This window comes from Cygnus atratus, chromosome 2 (assembly GCF_013377495.2).
Source record: "Cygnus atratus isolate AKBS03 ecotype Queensland, Australia chromosome 2, CAtr_DNAZoo_HiC_assembly, whole genome shotgun sequence".
Classification (NCBI taxonomy): Eukaryota; Metazoa; Chordata; class Aves; order Anseriformes; family Anatidae; genus Cygnus; species Cygnus atratus.
In genome coordinates this window covers 96,292,497-96,312,496 of record NC_066363.1, presented here as the reverse complement: position 1 = coordinate 96,312,496, position 20,000 = coordinate 96,292,497, and the positions used below count along the sequence as shown (strand labels likewise).

The window sequence follows — 20,000 nt, the reverse complement described above, 5'->3', positions numbered from 1 at the left end:
CAGAAGTCATTCTGTTCACATGACAACCATGGGCAGCTCACTTCAATGTAGTTTGATTACTTTATTCTGATGGAATGTTTTTAATGGCGCAAGTACATCCACAGGAAATCCAAAAGGCACTCGTTTGTATTGTTATGAACCAATAAAATGCATTTAAATAAACCGAGAAAATTCTTATTCAAGCCATATGCTGAATATAGATTTTCCTCATTCTTTAAGCAGAATTCTGCTAGACATCAAGAAAAAGTACGCAAATATTCAGCCCAAATGGCAAGTGAAAGCAAAAAAAACCAGGGTGTCAAAAATCATATCAAGATAAAAAAGGATATACCACAACAAAAACAAGCAACAAGATTAGAACTACTCTCAGGAAGTAATTACTATACCATTTATTCCAAATTAAATCCAGCAATTGACTAACAAAACAAAATTTCATTTTGTTAATTCTAAATTATGACATTGACATGGATTACCTATAAGGGTTGAAAACAAGAAGCTGAAATAGTCCACATCATTCACCGAATTATCCTGCACTTGGCACTTCCAGCCTGCAAAGGATGATCTACACAAAACCAATAGTAGATAGGTTATTAAAAACCATATAATTGAGAATTCACAACCTCCTTGCATAATACAATCAATTAGCATGACTAAATTGTTAATTTTAGCATTCCTGTTTCTCACCGCTGTTGTCAGAGTAGCATTTTGAACAGCTTCAAAAACAGGACTTGGCTCTTTCAAGACAAGTAATATTGCATTTTGTGCCCCTACATGAGCTTAGGTTGTTATGTAGACTAAATTACTGAGGTAGCAATTTTTTATAAATACCGGTATAACCTTTATTACAGTGACAACAGCCAACACACAGCAAATTAAATTATTTTTATTTCCCTTATTTGGTAAAAGTCATTATATTACAAAGCTGGACTGTTTTTTTCATTATATCCACTAATTCTGATACAACTCTTTACAGGAACAATAGATACCATTTAAAAGCAGCTTCATTGTCTACTTCAGAGCAGCTAAAGCTATTAAACACAGAACTAAATTAAAAACTTGCTTTGCGATTTAGTGCATATAAAGGAGCAGTATACAAAGACAACAGCAAACCCATTATTAAAGCCGCCTGACACTTCACTTTTCAGGGGCAATCCGTAAGAAGACTACTTTCGTTTCTCAAATTAAAAGGCATACATCCCTGTGGAAGCTCAGAGCAAACGAAGACACCATCAAATGGAGGTGCCTTGCCTGTGCACCAACATAGAACCGTGAGAAGGCCAGGAGATGACAGCAAGTACCTCGCACACATTTTCCTCAAAACGCGTATTATTCAAGTTTTCTCATTTGCTGCTGCTGCTGGCACTTCTACTGTAGGCTACCAACCTTCGATCCAAGAGATTGCTGCTCTACCTTCTTGCAATTTTGCTAAATTTCAGTGCTTTGGAATATAACTTCCCAAGCCAGCTATCTGCCTCGGATCACTTTTTCCCAACTCCGTTCTGCCAAGCATCCCAAGTGGTTTTGCCCAGGGGTAACAGAGCTCTCAAAAGCTTGCTTCCCAAGAAGTTTTCACAGCTCCGTGCTCTGGGAATAAAACCACCAAGAATACCACGTGGAGGTTGGTACCCTCTCATCTGAGTGCTCACTCCTCCCATGAAGAGGGTAGGGGATTGCATGAGAAAGCTTGTCAGAATTAAGTTTAAGATAATAAAAAAAAACACTTTTTTCCTTGAAACAGTTAGCAGATGTGTCAAACTCTTCACTAAAGGACCGGTGAATGCAAAACTTTTACACAAACTCCAGATAATGGACAGAAACTCACTGCAGGCTAAAAACCGCACAAACCACAACAAGATCAGGAAATCCCCGAAGACAAAAAATCATTCTGGGGGTTGAATTGAGTGCTAGAGCTCTGCTTACCCTGTTTTTGTTCTTTCCTACGCACCTTGCTCACAGCCTGTGTTGTGGACAGTGTACTGGGCTATGCAGACCTGTTGTCCGTAACAGTGCCACTGCTTTTTCTCCTTACGTGAGCTTGCAACGTGTGTAGGATCCTGAAGCTTACAGCTCAATGTCCAGAAATTTTCCAAACGCTTCACCAGTTTTGGTTTGACGCCTGTATGTGACTATTTTCACACTCACAAAACAGGACAGGGGTTTTAAGCACGCCACGGTAAGTGTCACCGATGTGTACGCAAGAGGAAGCGGAGAGAATTGCTGCTCTTCTGCCCTGGGAGCATGGGGGCAGTGCCTGATCCCGAAGCCTGGCAGAGCTATTGAATGCTTTTAACACTCATCTCCAAGCAGAGCTACGCTGACACATGCACATACAAAAACAGAATCCTGAAATTCAATTACAGTTTACTTTTTTAAAAAGCCAAAGCTATTATACACATTAAAATAAGCCTCGATGTTACAGGAGCATTAAGGCTAAAAATATTTGAACACTCGATTTAGAAAGTGACAGAGAAAGTTGCCTACAATCTTCAGCTTCGCCTCTTTGTGCGTATGCTTTGGAGTATGATGTTGTGTGTCATTTTCTCTAAAAAAAATCTATTGTGTCATTTTCTCCAAAAAAAAACTCTATAAAAAATCATGCCTCATTCAAATCACAGCTGAATGGACTTATCAGGATTATGCAACAAAGGATGCTCTGACCTGCTCCTGCCTTATTACCTATAACATGCACAGCATATGAGGCATGAGAAAAAATAAGAAAGAAGGAGCTCACAAATTCAGGTGAACAAATAGGTTTTAGGGATTTTACTGGATTGTACAGTTATCTGTATTCTGAGATGCTATATAAGCCAAGGACCTCTTAAAATTGGAGGACGGAGTGAGGTAACACTTCTCAGAGTATCGTCAGATTAGGTACTAAATTTCTTTTAGAAAAGAAAAACCTATTATTCACCGTAGAGGTTTCTCTCGTGCTTTTCTTCCTGCTAGTTACTGCCAAAACTGCAACAGTTCAGAAGTGAGTAAAAGACTGAAAAGAGTAACAGCTGTGGAATAACACAGCTTCAAGTATCCTAAAGAGCAGCACGCAGACCCACCTGATCTCCAGTGCTCCACTTGTACTTAAAGAGAAATTGAAGTCAATCCTTTGCTTTCAAGACAGAAAAAGCTAAATATTCTGAAAAAATCAGCTCCTGTTTCATTGTGAATTCCTAAATTTAACAGGTACTTCCATGTTTCACATTTTCCTTGCCTCTGTTCCTCATCTGTAAGATATCACCTCCCCATCTCCTACTGCTGTGAAAAACACAGCACAAAAGCCCATAGAAAGGACATCCCTGTTTTCCAAGTGAGGTATGGACATAAAATAAATAAAAAATAGAGTCTTCTACTGCAGGACAGGGACAAAGGCAAAGCTAAGCATTATGAAAATACTCCTCCATAGTGAGCATGCTGCATTTAGCACACATTGGAGCACGGAAAAATAACCTGAGATCATGAAATCAAAGACAACCAGAATCTCACGTCAATATCAAATTAAGACTAATACCCGTGCCTTTCTAGTATTTCGAGTGCAAGAACAGCACTACAGCATAAAGAAAGTTTATTTAAACTAAGAAGTCTAATCAGTTACCTTTGAATTACCTTTGAATTGATTCAATTACCTCTGAATCCAAGTGTCTACAGTGTAGTTAAAGCTACTCAATTGTGAGATTCATGCTAAAGCAAACCAGAAATAAGGTAAAGAACATAGAACAAAAGAAATTTAATTCTAGAACAGATGCTGACATATGAAAACCACAAATTTTTTCAAAGATCTTAGTTAAGTATATTAACGCTACTACCATGGATAATTAAGAACTACGTGAATGTTAAAATGTTTAAATGCTCATAAATTAAACGTTAGTTAACAAAAACCTGATTTATAGATGGAAAAGAGGTGACAAGCTACCGTACCCTCCCTTTTTTGCATACATTTTTCCTGACAATGGGAGCCTGTTATCAAATTGCATGAATGAGACCTTTCCAGTCAGCTAGTCCAAACCTACATTAACTGTGATGAATTCCGTGCTGTAATTTCCATAAGGTTATCTGCTCTCCACGAGAACAGATCTACTGAGTTGTGGAACTGCACCTTTAGGTAACCTGTTCCGTTCACCAAACGGTATTAAAAGAAAAGCTGAATCCAATTAACTTAAAAATCACTGCTGTTCTTGCCATTAGTGTAGCCCGTATTTCTCAATGACAGCAGCAGTTCAAAGCACAACGTTTATCATTTCCTGCTAACTTTTAACTCCAGATAGACCTGGATGCCTTTGTCTGTGCTGTTATTTTCAGTTTGGGGCTATATCGCAGGGTTGCAAGGTAGAACAACATTCATTCTCATTCTGGAGAGCTATGTGCACATAAATAATGAAACACACTGGAAGGAACAAAACCACAAGGAAGTACCATACCAGAACTGTTGCACCTTTATGGAAGAAAAGTAGAAGACATTTTCCTCAACGTAAGCGTGCACGGCTGTAAAATCTGTTCTTTTTAAAAAGCCTTGTGCCAATATTTATCTCAGCTTTGGCATAGTTTATTTCTGTTTAGCTTTAATGAAAGCTAATTTCAGTCACATTAAAACACAACTGCAGTAACGTATAAACTCAGGTTCTTGCATCAGCTTCATCAAACCAGTTGCATGTCACACTGTTAAGGAGGATCAACACTCGGTTTTCAAACCGGTTTTGGAAGGGACAGGAAACCAAGACTGCCGCACAGATGTTGAAATTATAAAAACTTGAATATTTGAGTATTTCTCCGACTGTGTCCCCATCTCCCCATCATTCACACCAACTCAGTTCCAGGTAGCATGGGTCTTGAACACAAACTACGAGAGCAAGTGAAGAGTTTTTCCTCTCCCTTTAATACACTACCATATGCGGACAATCCTTTGTTAGTGTGAGCTGCTTTTTTGTTGTCGGTTTTTTTGGTTTTTTTGTTTTTGTTTTTTTTTAACTTCCATTATGTCTTTTCAAGGATCAAGTGTTTCCATTTGGAGATGTGGCAAAATACAACAAACATCTGCAAGGAATTAAGAGGGATTTGGAGAAAAATATGAATCCTATTTTAAGAAAATAACAATTTGAGCTATGCATTGTTAAAAGTAAGCTTGTCAGCTACTCATTTGCTCTAGGGCTGCAAAAGTTGTGCGAAGAAAAAAAAATTGCTTACACATTATAAGTGCCAGCCCAAATCAGAAGGAACATTCACTAATGAGCACAAGGCATTTACTGCCTGCTGCAATTTTAAGTGCAGCAATGTAATTCTTCTCCCCTCGGTTAGGGGATATCAAACCACAAACAAGAACCTGGAGACAAATTTAGAGGGCTGTGTCCTTAAACACGAGCTTAGCGTTCTCCTTCTCAAGCGTTACACTTCACCTAACAGCGAGCAAAGAAAAGGAAATTTGCTGAACAGATCTGGCTGAAGGAACGCGCTGTAACACACCCCAGGATCTGACTGTAGACAACTGCAGATCCTTCCTGATCCTGCAGCAAGCAAAACAGATCTGTCTTTTACCCTTTGGCCTCAGTGGCATCCAGTCAGGGAAATGCCCGATTTCTGAAAGCACATCTTTCTTTCTAGTTTATATTCAACAGTGCCTTAAGCATTTTTATTACCTTTTTCAACTCTCCTCCTTCATATTTGTGTCAAAATTGAGGGGTGTGGAAATAGAGCTAGAAAAAGCCCTTCACAGTGAACACAGACTTCATTATTCTCATATTTTTCTTAATAACCTATTCATAATTACGATGCCTTCTTATACAAGTATGATTTTCAGCTTATTCTTCAAGGTGTATCGAGCTGACTTTCCTTTGTACCACTTGTAAGGCTGGTGGTGGTGGGGTGGTGTTTTATTTTCAGTGAGGAAGAACCTCTCATTCACAGCAATGGGTTACAATAATCTCTCCAGGTTCTGTCCTGATTGCAAATGTTTTTTGGGAATATAACGTTTTCCTTGTCTACAACAACGCATTCACTAAGCCTTTAATAAAGTAGCATGTGGGCTCCCAGTTACCTACATTCTCACTGACCTCCTCGAGCCATGTTGTCAAAGGTTGCAGACCCCATAACTAGGGCAACTAAATAAAATATTAGCGTTTACCCTGAAAGAAAGTATCTGTAGAAAAATTTAAACTCCACTATGGCCCTAGAACATCTGAGTAATTATGTGGAAAGACAGAATTTCACATCTTTCAACGAACAGATGGTAAAAGTCCATTCCAGTTCTTTCTAAGCACCAGATTCCTGAGGGTAGCAGGAACCAACATGCCCACTTCCTTGATGTGATGCCAACTGAGCTCCCTCGTTATTGTCTGGAAAGCAACAGAATTATTTTAAAGTCACTATCTCTTAGGGAAATAGCCCATTTAAAGTGATGACAAGCAGAATGCACGTTATCCCCGGAGTTATCTCAAACCTATGAAGTCTAGGAATTCCCACACGATTTATGGCTTGCTTGGAGGGAGCACTCAGCTTTTCTGTGTATGGCCCTCATCTTTCTCCTTTTCCTACAGCAACGAAAACAGCAATTCTTTGTGAGACCCCAGCAAGGAGAAGCCCAACAAGAATAAGAAATGGCTGCTTGAAGCCGTTGGAGCCACTTCCAGATACTCCACTTCAAAAGATAAATGTTATAAATTAATTGCCTCCCACACTGTTTCATTTAAATATAGGCAGTGAAATATTACCTGTCCGATTCTCTCTCTGCTACAGTGAAGTAATTTCCAGACACTCTGTTCCAATAGATAAAAAGTTCTAAAAACTTGTAACTATTATGCACAAGTAAGGCACATAAATAAACCGCATTTATGTAATTCTGCTGAATAGATTTTCCTTACTTGTATCTCGAGACACGTTAAGAGGAGACAGAACTTTCCTCATAAAGTCAGCAATCTAATATCTTAGTTATTTGATCACAAGGTAATAGTCTGCATTTCATAGAATAAAATGCATCATGTAAGTATTTGGATTATATATTAACTAGCTGAAGTATCCTACCTTATACAAAGCAGAGGGCCTTGCAAAAGCATCTGTCATTCAATCACCACAAAGACACTAAGAACTACCAAACAAAACTAATAAGTCTACCAAATGGTGACAGGTGATATTCCTCTGCAACTGTTAGCTTTTGATATGTAGAGCATATAGATTTTGGTATGTAAAGATAAGACCTATCTTTTGTCAGACAAACAAGAAAATCAATCACATACAAGAAAGTGCATTTACAACATCTAATACAGGTCCATATTTAACAGAAAGATTTGCCTCAAATAGTCTTCCAAAAAGCAGTCAAAACCCAAGCATTTACTTCGCTGTTCCTTTAAAACAGTCCTGAAATAGCCTATCTTCTCTACAGACACAGAAAGTAGGAGCAAAAAGATTACACTGAAAACTCTTTCTACCTCTACTTTACAATATTGCTAAGGTTTATGACCTTAATCCCTATTAGACGACTCATAATTAATACATTTCTTCAATTCCTGGAGGGAATTCCTTATTTTTCTATAACCGTATCCTCATGGAATCAGCCAGGACTCCAATGTCAAGATGAAGTTACGACTGGAATTCCAAACCTAAGCTCCACTTACGTGAAACATTACATATTCCCTGCCCAACACATTTTAACCATTCTTTAATTGGTAGAGAACTGCTATTCATGTATTTACAGTCTATTTCAACAAACCATGAAATCAAGAATATTTTTTTTACATTACTTCTTTTAGAAATGCGGCACATTGCATCAAGACAAAAGCCTGTCTCAATACTTCAATCCAAGTAGTGCCACCTAAATAATGAAACCCCACCTTGCAGGTTCAGTGCAAACACTCTTAAAAATACTTCCCGTATCCTTCCATTTGTCTCCATAAATTTCAGCTTGTCGGAGTCTTAAATCAGAAGGTGACTCGGAGAACTTAACTCCTTCCAAGAAGTTATTACCTCTCATTTCTCTCACTCTGAGGTCACAGACTGTTCTTGTGTTCCTCCACACCCTTTCTCGCCCCTGTTGGCATATGAACAGGAGTAGGGGGAAGGATTTATACCCCATAAGTCTGGCACACCTCCATCTCTCAAAACCCTACCTGACTGGATTTACAATTACCTACATCTCAGGACCCGCACAGTAGGCACACAGCAGGCACTGGAGAAGAAGGGCAGGGAAATTAACCCAAGCCACCACCTTCTCTCCCTCATTTTCACCTGAAACTCATCAACTGCATCTATCCTGGTGAACCGACCAGCAGCAAGTCCTGTTCTTTGGCAACGGAGAGCAATCAGTGTAGTATGGCCACGTTCGTACCTTTAAACTGTCAGCATCCAAGACAGGGTGGCTATATTTAAGCCACCATTAATTTCAGGATGGTCCTTGCCCTGTGCTATCTGGAAGAGCTGTAGTGCACAGAAGCCAAGAGCATTGCAAGAACTCTTCTAGCAATACAACAGTATAGGTAATTACCCTCCCATGCTCAGAAACCTTCCCGTTATATATGGCATTACCGTCATCATCATCTTGATTCTCAGCACACAGAGTCCACCGTGGCTCACTTGGTCAGCTCCTGCAGACCAGCTGGCTATTAATTTCACCATCACAAAAATTAAAAATGGAAATTACAGGATGCCTTCAAAATCCATTTCCAATTAACAAAAACTTCCCAAAGTTAATATGCAATAATTAAATTTAATGTTTACTGCTTGGTACCATGACAGGGCTGTGGTTCAAGCCATCTGGATACATTTACTATCTACTTTTATAGTTTGTACACACATGCACACACACGAAAGATATGTAAGAGTTTCTTCATCTTATAATGATTGTTCCTGGGATAACTGTAGCAGTCTTATCATCATCCATATGTACTCTCATCAAATCCACTTTAATGTGGCTTCTCCCTGGCAAATAGACATGGGTATGTATGTGCATTCTCTGATGCACGTAAGAACGTACATGATCTGCCACTCAAGAGTAACGTGGAAATAAAAGCTTTAAAAGAAATTAAAAACAATTGCCAAATACAGCAGTGAGCCTCTGATGCTACTGAATGCAATCTATTTAAAGCACGACAGATAAGCAGGTGGCTTAGAAGAAAAGAGGTTTACAAGAACTCCCCCATCACAAAATTGAACGAAAACGTAACGGAAGAAAAACAGTGCCATCTAGCGACAATATTCATTTTTTATTCATAAGCAAGGTCTCTGAACGGACTGATTTGTATCAGTTTCTTTAAACACCACCATCATCTGAAACTACAGAAAACGTTCCATGAACCACACTGTGCCACTGAGCTGTGAAGTTGTATACATTTCGGTATAGTACTGTTCACCTCAAGAACTTCGATGTTTAATTCAAAGAATCACAAGTGCTGTAAATGACTACCAGAACTTACCTAGCCCCTATTAATTCCTTTAAGGCTTTACCTCTGCCATCCATGACATCCAGACATAAATATCTGCTGTGAAGTATATTCTATACCTCCTTCCTACAGTCTACTCCAGTATGTCTCTCTGCTTTTGGAAAATCTTGCTAGCGTTCTCAACAGATGATTTTCTCCCATTTAATATTTCTAATCCCGCTAAAACCGCATTCTCCCACCCTTTTCAACAGCCTTTTACACACACAAAGACAAGTTCCCCCTCCTTCCCAGTCTTATTTGCCTAACAATGCCAATTTGTTAGTCATTCCCCTTTATCACAATTTACAGACTATCATTCTTCATCTGCTCTCCTTTAGATTCAGTCCAGTTTGTCCATATCATTAGCTAAAAGCAAGCCACGAAACTGGACACAATAATCCAGTCAGGCTTTACTGATGATAAGAGCTAGAAAATTAGCTCATGTATCCTGCATGCAATGACAGGTGATGAAGTTCTTGAAACCCAGATAAAGTTCAGATCTAGAAAATGGACGACTTTTTTTTTTTTTTTCCCCTTAACTGCACTAATCCCTTCCCAAGCAAATAGATGCATCAGGCTTTTCTGTTCTTGAGAAGTTAATATTAATTGTTACTTATCTCAGTGTTTTTGCATGCATGGTGGCTAATCTTAGCCACCAGACAATGCTCCCAAAGAATTTTTTTTGGACATCTCCTTCACAGCAGCCACTAAAATTTCTGACATCATCGTGGTTCTCCAATTCTTAAAGGCATCCTATGTTGAAATTCTTACCATAAAAATCTATGATCAAGGCCATAAAAAACAAAACAACAACAACAACAAAAGTAAGCTTCACTTACATATTAAGAAGCTGAGCCATAGCTGAAAAAAGTCAAGCTTGTTTTCAAGTCCTTTAAAATTTCTACCACAAACTTTCAAGTTGGCAACGTAGGTGAGAGTATTTTCAATGCTGTTACATTCACTTTGTCTATAAAAAGGTTATTCAAATCTCTACAAGGATTTGCATTATTTTCAGATGTTTCTGAAGAAAACCAATCAGATTCCTTCTTTTTTAATACTGATTCCTCTTAACACTGTGGGTACTACCTTACCAAAGAAAAACAATGCTCAATCAAGATTAAAATCTTTTTTCCATACTTCATTTTTCATAGTTACTTCAGATCAACTTCTTAGGTAGATAACCCACAATCTTTGAATCCAACTTCGTTTAAAGCATGTTCCAAATGCCATAAATTAAGATCAAAAGACTTTCTTTGCACTTCTGAAAAAATGAAAAGTTGCTCCTCCTCCTCCACTGCCAACATGTAACCTACTTTTGGTAAGCGTACCGCCCCCCAGCAGTCTCTCTCATCTTCTGCCAAAAGGATCAAATGCCCGCAGACCACCTGCACCTTCTTGATAATCTTCAGCTACACTATTACTGTAAAAATCTCCCACACTGAAAATCAGATAAGATCTAATAAAAAAAAGCACCTTAGCGCTTATTACCATCTTCAGTTCTCACAATGCCTGCCTTTCATTTGGTCAGTTTGTCACTGAATTTGTATTATATGGCAAAGATTTTTTTTTTTTTAAATAAAATTGGAGATCCATATTCCCAAAACTACACAGATTTTCACTTTTACAGCAGTGACGCATTCTATAGAGAGTATTATAAATTTTATCACCATCACTTTAGTCACCTTACATGGCTATTATCAACAGGTCTGTATCTGGCAGTACATCATAATTCATACAAGCCTAACTCCTATTTATTTATCCAAGCTCCAACAACACTGAGGAACAGCAAAAAGCAAGCGTATTTTTTTCCAGAAGCAGCAAAGCAAAATAATGCAATGAAATCCCAGCAATCCTTCCGCTCACTTCTGTGGAACAGCAATCTCTCCCCACCTTCATAGTCAAACATGCTCAAGCCAGGAGAAAAACAACAGGTGTGTGAATGATTTCTGCGAAGACGCTTGCCTAGCAACTACAATTTACAGTTATTTAAGTGTGGTAACTATAGGAGGAGCAAGTTTTAAAAACTTTGAAAGAGAGCAGAACATGAGAATACATACTGGCTGGTTATTTTTCACTACAAACACGGTGAAGTCAAAGCATTTAGGAGGTCAAGTCTAAGTATTTACGAGGAAGAGCTGCAATCTGTGGCAGAACAAAGACCACCAGTGATAACATTCAGCGTAGAGAGTGCTCAACAGTGCATAAACCTTAAAGACAAGGAATATGATTTTAATATAAAACACTGCAGAAAATCACTCAATGTAAGGCCAGGAGAAAAATTTGACAGAAGCATTAACTTCACGATGCTAGTTCTTACACCCGGTGTTATCTTTTGTGTTTTAAAGCAGTGCAAACCAACTAGGAAGTTCGAAACGTTTTTACAGCAAACTAAAGCACAGGTTAAGCATTTTACCTCATGCGCAGTATCCCAATAAGAGTGGCAGCCAGCTCTGACGACATTCTTCCCATAATACAACAGCGACTCAAGCAAGCTAGCAAGCTGGCAGGGAGGCACGGTAGGAAGTACACCAGCTGAACCAGCCGCCGCTGAGCCTCAGCTGGGAGCAGAACCAGAGTGCCATCTAGCGGGTCTGAAAACATACAAAGAATGAATTAAAAGCTAGGCACAAAACATAGTTTTCTCCTACTGTCGCTAAAGTATTGAAAGTTTGTAAGTGTAGGAAGAATGAGACGTAAGTCGAAGAAAACTGAGGAGCAGAGGAAGCAAGGGTAACAAAAGCAGTAAGGAAGGCCAGTGGGAAATTATGAAGAGTGAAAATTATAACAAAAGAATGCTTATAAAAGAATAGAATCAAACACTTTTCACTTGCACAGTATTTTCCCAACTAACTAAAAAACAAACAAATGTCCTTCATTATGCAAATGTCTAGGGAGGCACTATGAAAATTATTTTTATAAATGCATCTCTCCTTGTGTTCCAGTAAACAAACGTCCACGGAGTTCCTCTTCTGCAATAATGCTCTAAGGAAACTGATTCTACACCAGTTACAAAAACTTGGGTTACAAGTTATATTTAGGTTAGTTTCCTATAAAACATATACAGGTGCTATGTTTCAGGAAACGAGTATCAAAACACACTTAGATCCAGCACTACTACCACAAACTATTGAAAAGAACTGAGTCCATAAGAGGAAAAAAAGAAAATCAAGAAGCGTTTTATTTAAATTGAAGTATAATAAAAATAGAAACATTTTGTCTTTTGATTTTTAAGCACATAGAAATCCACTGTCTCATTTCCAATTTCGTATCTTCAAGAACAAGTAGAAGCTTATTTTTAAACTGAAAACAGATGATACCACCTTATTTTATGAGCCCTGGTCAAGAAAATAGCCTAAATCTATCACAATACTCACAACAAAATTGCCAGACTGAACAACAATGCAATTCTAGAGAAGAGAACATTTTCATTTTCAGCAGAAAAGCCCATAGGTGCTAACAGGCAATTTATTATCGTCACAGGAACAAAATTCTTACAACAGTATAATCACATTGACGGACCCAAATACATTTTATTTCTTGCAAACAGGAGAATCTATTTCACTCATCGCTTTCAGAAAGGAAGCAAGGTATGCGTTTAACAACATATGGACATACTATTGTTTGTGTTTCCTGAAACAGCAAGTAGGAGTCCACAACCCAACAGACTATGTTCCCCCTTCCTTACGTAATGACAAGCAAGAAGTTCCCTGGACCCACAGAACTTAAACCACTTTCAGGCAAGGCTTCAGCTTCAAAAAGGAACCAGCATGCATTAAGTTAATAGGAAAAAAAAACATATTTGGAAAATTTTGGCAAATAGTATTAGAACATCAAAATGCCAACATTTTAGATACACAAAAACTTTCATACAAGTATCTCATGCAGTGACCCAGCATTCCTTTTAACCTTCACTGTAGGTGACTGATCTCTCCCCCCCACAATACACACTTCACATTCACCTAAGAAACACTTCTATTTTCCATGTATTGCAACTTTCCTAAAAAGTGATAGAAAAAAAAAAAATCAGTATGCTGTAGAGCAAAGTCTTACCGTATATTTGATCAGCAGTGGCTTGTAAACTTTGTAATAATTCTTTGTTTGAACGAGAAGCAGCAGAATGAATGATATCAATCAGCTGATTTGAAAGCTCGGGGTTTCTCAAGCCAAGCAGAGCAAGTTGCTGAGGTAAACCAGCCAACCAACGAGATAAAACTTTACTTCGACTTCTAAAGAAAGAGGGAAAATTATTTTGGGGAATGAAGAACAAACAAAAAGCCTTACCTTTTCCAGTCTTGACTAAGTTGCTTTAATGTTAGGTATAATTAAATGGCAATAAACTGCGACAGTATGATTTGCTTAGAATATTTCACCTGAAGATGTGAGCATATTGGTACGCTACTAGGGTTATAACAGAAGTATTTGTTTGGTACAGTTTTTGCACTACATACTTACAGCTTGTTTAGAAAGCAAGTGTGTGAACTGACCATATGCTGGCAAAGCAACGTTTCCATTTCTCATTAGATTTATCATTTTATATTATTACCATATTCTGGCTACTCCTGGACTCCCCAGTCGAGCCATTATTCATTACTAGAATTTCAAATTCAATTCTACCTTTACTGACGCCTTGGCTCTTCAATTCAGATAAATCTTAAAACAGAACGAGCAACTAGAACTGGTTGCTTTAAATAGGAGTCGATAACATGATTTTAGTTTCTTTTCTTTCTCTGTTCAAATGCTACAGTAAATCAACTATTTTTGTCAACCACAATAAAGTATCTTTTCTGCCCCCCTCTAAAACATCCAAACCCTCATTTTTTTTTAGCCAGCTTCATTTCTTAATCAGGAATGATGATTAAAAAAAGCAGTAATATTAAGAAAAAGTGAGACTAAAAGAAGTAAAAATTTTCCAAAATGAATCCTGGGTGATCAGAGAATGCTGTTTTCCCTTTTTTGATCTTATTATGTTTCTCTTTTTATTATATATCAATGAGTAAGTACTGAATTATTTTAATGAAGGTTTTCAGGTAGGTCTTTTACTCACACTTTTCAAATTTAAAAGTAATTTTTTGAAGTGTAACTTAACAGTTAACACAATAATTAAAGGAAGAATTCTTGAATCCTATTTATTGTCTTAGCACTGAATCCTATGGCACGCAGACAAACTTCAAACATGGCTCTCCTGAAGTTACTCTTATTAAGAGACGCACACTTTATTAACAGATCTGTTACATATGTATACTATAAAAATTACACCAAAAACTGTAGGGACAAAACCATACCACTACTCTCACTGTCTATAAGCCATACAGAGCTAATAGTTATTTATTTTCCCCTGAACAGTAACACAAAGCTACACACTGCAAACATAAGAAACACAGTAGAAAGGAAGCATAAAGGACAACTGGAAAAAATAATATAGTTGAATTTGCAGGATTAGCAATTAAGGAAATTTGACATAAAATTCAGGATGAAGAAATGTCAAGAGAAACTTTCTACTGTGACTTTTTAAAGTCGAACTACACTTCAAGGTCTTTACTTCAGAATTACCAATTGTGCCCTGAAGCTTAGGCTGCACAGCACAGCTCCACTGAATGAATAATGTGATCCCGCTGAAACCAGACACAGCATTAGGAGTATGGCCTCACCAGTACTCAGCAAAGACAAGAATTTTAGTCAATCTGCTCGTCACGTTCCTCCTACTGTAGACCACGGTGGTTTGCCTTACTCATGGGAGGAACGCACTATGAACTTATATGCAGCTTGGCACCTATTTTTTAACTGCTACTACTGCTGCTGCTCAGCAAGAACTGGTGCATGACTTTATTCTACTCCAGATACAGAGTTGAATACATACCCTTATTGAAAGGCGACGCGATTTCTCTTGGCCAACGTCAAGCTTCACCAGGTTGCTCTGAACTGAAGCCCCCTGCCATTTAGCACATGCCATTCCCTCTATCTTGGCACTGTCTACAAACTCACTGGGTGCATCCTATTTCATGACCCAGGCCACTAAACATTGCACAGCACTGGCCTTAGCATCAGCCCTTCACATATTCCTGACCAAACACTAAACTGATTCCAGTCAAATTCTCTGAAATTGCTGTTTATCATAATCACCCTCTAAAAGCTGGTAAGGAAAGAAGGAAAAACTCGAACAAGCTTTTCCCTCACCTGAGAGGAATCTTCGCTTATATTTATGACTTGAAGATTCTCCAGAACTCATTCCCTATTCAAACCAATTGGCCTGTTAGTACTTCAGGAAACTTCACTAATTATGGTTTTTAATTTCCTTTAAATGTCTTTGATGCTAAGCTTTAGAACCGGACAACCCCACTAGAGAACTGTTTTTATTTATCCTTTCTAGTTTAAACTAAAACAATCCAATTGCATAGACCAATCCTATTTTTCAAAGGCTACCGTTTCTGTGACAGTTTTACTTACGAGATCAAGTATAATTTACAAACCAAAACCATTCTATCACCTCAGTACTAAATAGATGATACATGTATAAATCAAGAAGTTCAAGTTGAAGGCGTCAGTAAGATTAGCATAACGCTGATAAAAATCATCTAATTTTCAACAGACTTAAAATCCCTCACCAAAAAGTTTGAGGAAACAAAATGTCTATAATAGCATAAGAGGACATTAAAGGTACGTGCCCTCCACCTTCCTCCCAGGCAACAGTAGGCCAAAATCTGCCATCCATTCTTTGAGAATCAGATACACCTAAAAAATAAAGTTTCATTTAAATGATCTTGGAAGTTGTTCTAGCATGAACTCTGCTCCTCTTATACTGCTCTCAACAAGCTTCTGAGGAAAAAAAAAATTTGAGGAGAGCAGCCATAAGAAGGCTAAAAGAGCTATAATATCAAGCTGAATGGCATAACAATACGGATGTCAACCAGGACCCACTTCCCAGTTCACATCTTGAAGACTGGAAAACACTGTTTCTAACGGAAAGAAATGGATTGTCCCAGTACATAAAGATTAAGCTATCTTAAAATGTCATCATACATAGGTGTATATATTCTTTTTGCAAATGATTTTGGCCTTTTGAGATTTCACTCTTCAGTTACTAAAAATGTTACAATTCCATGTAGAGGACTGAGAAAAGGGCAATAACAGGAAAGCTACTGCTGTTTGTGACATCTAAAAGTTGAAAGTTAAAGCTTTGTAGACATTAGATGGCCATATGATGCCGTGGATGAGATGCTCAGGACTTGTTCAGAAAACAGTGGTTATGTAACCTCAGGGAAATTAGTATGGAAAGAATCTTCTTCACCCAAAGTGAAAAAGAAGAGGAAAATGCTGCTTAGCCTTTTCCTGTCTTTCAAATTCCCTTTATTTTTTTTGATATTCATAGCATAACGTTAGATTTTTCTGTCTGTAGATCTAATTATGTGTATTCAGGCCTGATCACAAAGCAGGATTAAAAAAAGCTGAGGACTGACAGAAAATAACTATATTCCCGAAGCTTGACTGTGCTAATGGATGCCAGCATTTCTGGGGACCCTGAGGTTTGATTTTTACCTGTCAGCAGAAGCAGGTATCATTGGTATGATTGCGTGCCCTTTTCAGTTCTCAAGACTGATGCAGACTGATCTCTATTTAAGTATTTTACATAGTTGGAACCACATGGCTTGGTTGAAAAATACATCACCTTAACTTTTCCAGAATAGTTTGGACAAATCTTATGCTGAAAAACTAAAACAGCAATATGGAGAATCATTTCCTCTTACTTGGAGCTAGTCAGGTATCTAATAGATGCATATAACCGGGAACCCAAAAGGACAGAATACTTTCTTAAACCTAGTCTCTTTAAATCCACACATCCAAAACAATTGAAGTGTACTTTTATTAAAGAAAATAAATATGGTAGGCTAGACATGCACTAATGGAACCACTTAAGTCACAAGTCCATGACCTCGAGCTGGAGTAATGGACATGGCTCCATTGCAATGGCTGCACAACAGTGACGCATCTGGGAAGGACTACCACAGTCAGTAACAATGAGCTTGCAGAAATATACTCCAAGTTAAATCTTAAATCTAGTACTTATATTAGAGAAAAAGACACATAAACTAACACACATCAATCTCAAATCAAAGGGAACCTGAACTTTGAAATTTCAGTGACAGTGCCAAACCAGATCCACAATGACATCTTACAACACATAAATTCAATATCCTAACTTTTGAAATAAACATGCTGTGTTGAAATGAAAAAGAATATAGAAATATAGGTGTTTTTTACCTGATTCTTTGAGTCCTCAAATCTTCTTTTTGGTAAACTCTGCTAAAAAATTTCAAAAGCAATGTACGAACAGGAAAAAGGAGATTCCGTTGCTGGTATAGTGTATATACTGCTTTTATCAAGGGTTCTGTAGCCACTAGAATGAAAATAAAAAAATAATAATCAAATAGTGCTGCTTAATCTTCTGATTTCATACATACACGCACACATATTACATATAATCTGTATCTGCAACTACCTACAATTATTTCCATTGGGGAAGTACAAAAAGGCTTCAAAACAAACCACCGGATAAATCTGTGAATCATTAAAACACCTCGTTGTGTAGCTTATGAAAGAAGCACAACTATAGAAACAACATGTACGTGAAAACTTCAGAGCTTCCTGAAGACAGCTCATTAACTACCTCGAAACCAGTGCAATAAGTAATAAATTCCTGTTTTCCACAGCTATCTTCCACATCCTTTTTCCCTTGCGCAATAACTTCACATCACTGGTCTCCTTTACTCTTCACCTTGTTTCCAAAACCTCACCGCCACTGCCTTCAGTTATCTCCATACTAACCCTCCCTGCCACACACACATCAGCCTCATCAGCTCTCCACGTCTTCGAACCAGCTGGCTCCACACCACATTTGCTGATTAACCAGAAAATACATACCTTGAGAGCCACTGGCAAGCCGCTACAATGAGATCTGCTAAACTTGCACTGCAACCTTTTCTTCTCTGAAGCTTTAGCCAACTATGCTTTATCACCAGACTTACAACAATGTTTGAGTTCTAACCTCATGTCAAAGGTGGCTAAAACTGGCCAGCAAGTGCAGAAGTTATTATAGTAGACTGAAAAAGAGACCAAACATTTTCTTTAGAAGCCAGACTGAAATATTGGAAGTAAAAGTTAACAAAATGTGAAAAAAAAATAATCATACAAATATCTGAATTCTGAGAAGACAAGCCTAAAAGAACAGGGAAGTATCTGAAAAGATAAGAGACATGAAGAGCACTACCCCTCACTCAAGTTGTCTGAATAGGGCTTGATCCCAGTGAACTAATTGCTGTCAAGATGTACTTAACTAGCAGTAATCACTTATTTTCATTTTTTTCATAATCCAAGACGACAAAACTTTTTGTTTGCCATTCAGGTGTACAAAGCAGTTAAAGTTATGCATTCAAAACCAGACACAGTGACGTGTTCCACACTGAATAGAGCTACTTCTGCCCCTGGAGACCACATTTTAACAGGAATGCTCCATACTAAAAATGATTACAGGTCCAGTTCAGGGGCCAATCTTAATCGAAAAACTCCAGTAAAACCAGTGAGATACTGTACAGAGATTCTCAGGAAAAGATACACTATAAAAAGCACATGAAATGGCATGGCCATGCTTAATCATAATGCAGGGAGCCATTGAGAAGTTGAAATCTAACAAATCTGTCAACCAAGAAATACATCAAATATTAGAACAAATTTTAATTAAGATAAATTCTTTTTTTTTTTTTCCACTAGAAACATTAACTTATTCATTTCACATACTCCTCTAATGAAGATTTATCTTGGACTGCATTTCTTAAACAGAATGCTTGCTTATTCTCAATTAATTAGTAGTTCATTAATTAGCTGGAAATCACAAAGGTATTAATGTTAACGGAAAATTTTATAAGAAATAAATATTCTAAGCATGTAGAATATTCAGCCACCTTCAAAATAACTCTCCATGGCACGTTCAGTAAAGCAGGTCCTACTGTTTGAATTGCTTCCTATGAACAGAACAAGTTTAAAAACAAAAGCAGTTTTAAAATGCGTTATCTAAAAGTAGTATTTAAAAGGCCCACATTGTACAGATTTCCAAAATGCAGCTGAGGTCTTCGTAGATTTTTAACATAGTCCAGTTTTAATTAGCACGTGGCAATCCTCCTCCTGAAGTGACTGAGTGTTCTCTCACTTGAGGAAAATTTATCAAAAATACAACTAGCAGGTAAACTGCTGCTAAACTTATACCTGAGAAATGCAATAAAGCAACAGACCTTCTAATTACAAAGAACAGATCCAGAGTTTGATCTTAAACAACAGAGAGAAATCTTCAGACGTCAGCTTGAAGCTCTTCTACACATCCAAAGTAAATGGTACGTTTCATACCAGAATAAAGAACTACTCAAAATAGGCAGCTGTGAAAAAAAGGACTGCAAAGATACCACCATATTTTTGTTGCGTAATGCTGAAGATTTTGACCTTTTTTTTTTTTATTTCATCTCTCATTGTTTTTTCTGTCTAGATTTCCCCTTTTTCGATTTCCATTGTGTTTTAAGAAAACATTGACTTAAGTAGCTCTTTTTTTTTTTGCATTGTCTT

At 37.6% G+C, this 20,000-nt stretch overlaps 1 protein-coding gene across 3 annotated transcripts in view; it reads right to left on the bottom strand.

Annotated features, from left to right (window-relative positions):
- The window catches only part of TEX10 (testis expressed 10), a 52,545-nt gene that overhangs the window by 16,564 nt on the left and 15,981 nt on the right, over nt 1-20,000 (bottom strand). For all 3 annotated transcript variants that reach the window (XM_035550621.2, XM_050709197.1, XM_050709196.1), the window contains 4 exons: nt 17,652-17,787; nt 13,446-13,621; nt 11,809-11,986; nt 474-562 (listed from right to left, as the gene is read on the bottom strand). In XM_035550621.2, the coding sequence (XP_035406514.1) occupies nt 474-562; nt 11,809-11,986; nt 13,446-13,621; nt 17,652-17,787 (579 nt within the window). The remainder of the gene's footprint in view (nt 1-473; nt 563-11,808; nt 11,987-13,445; nt 13,622-17,651; nt 17,788-20,000) is intronic.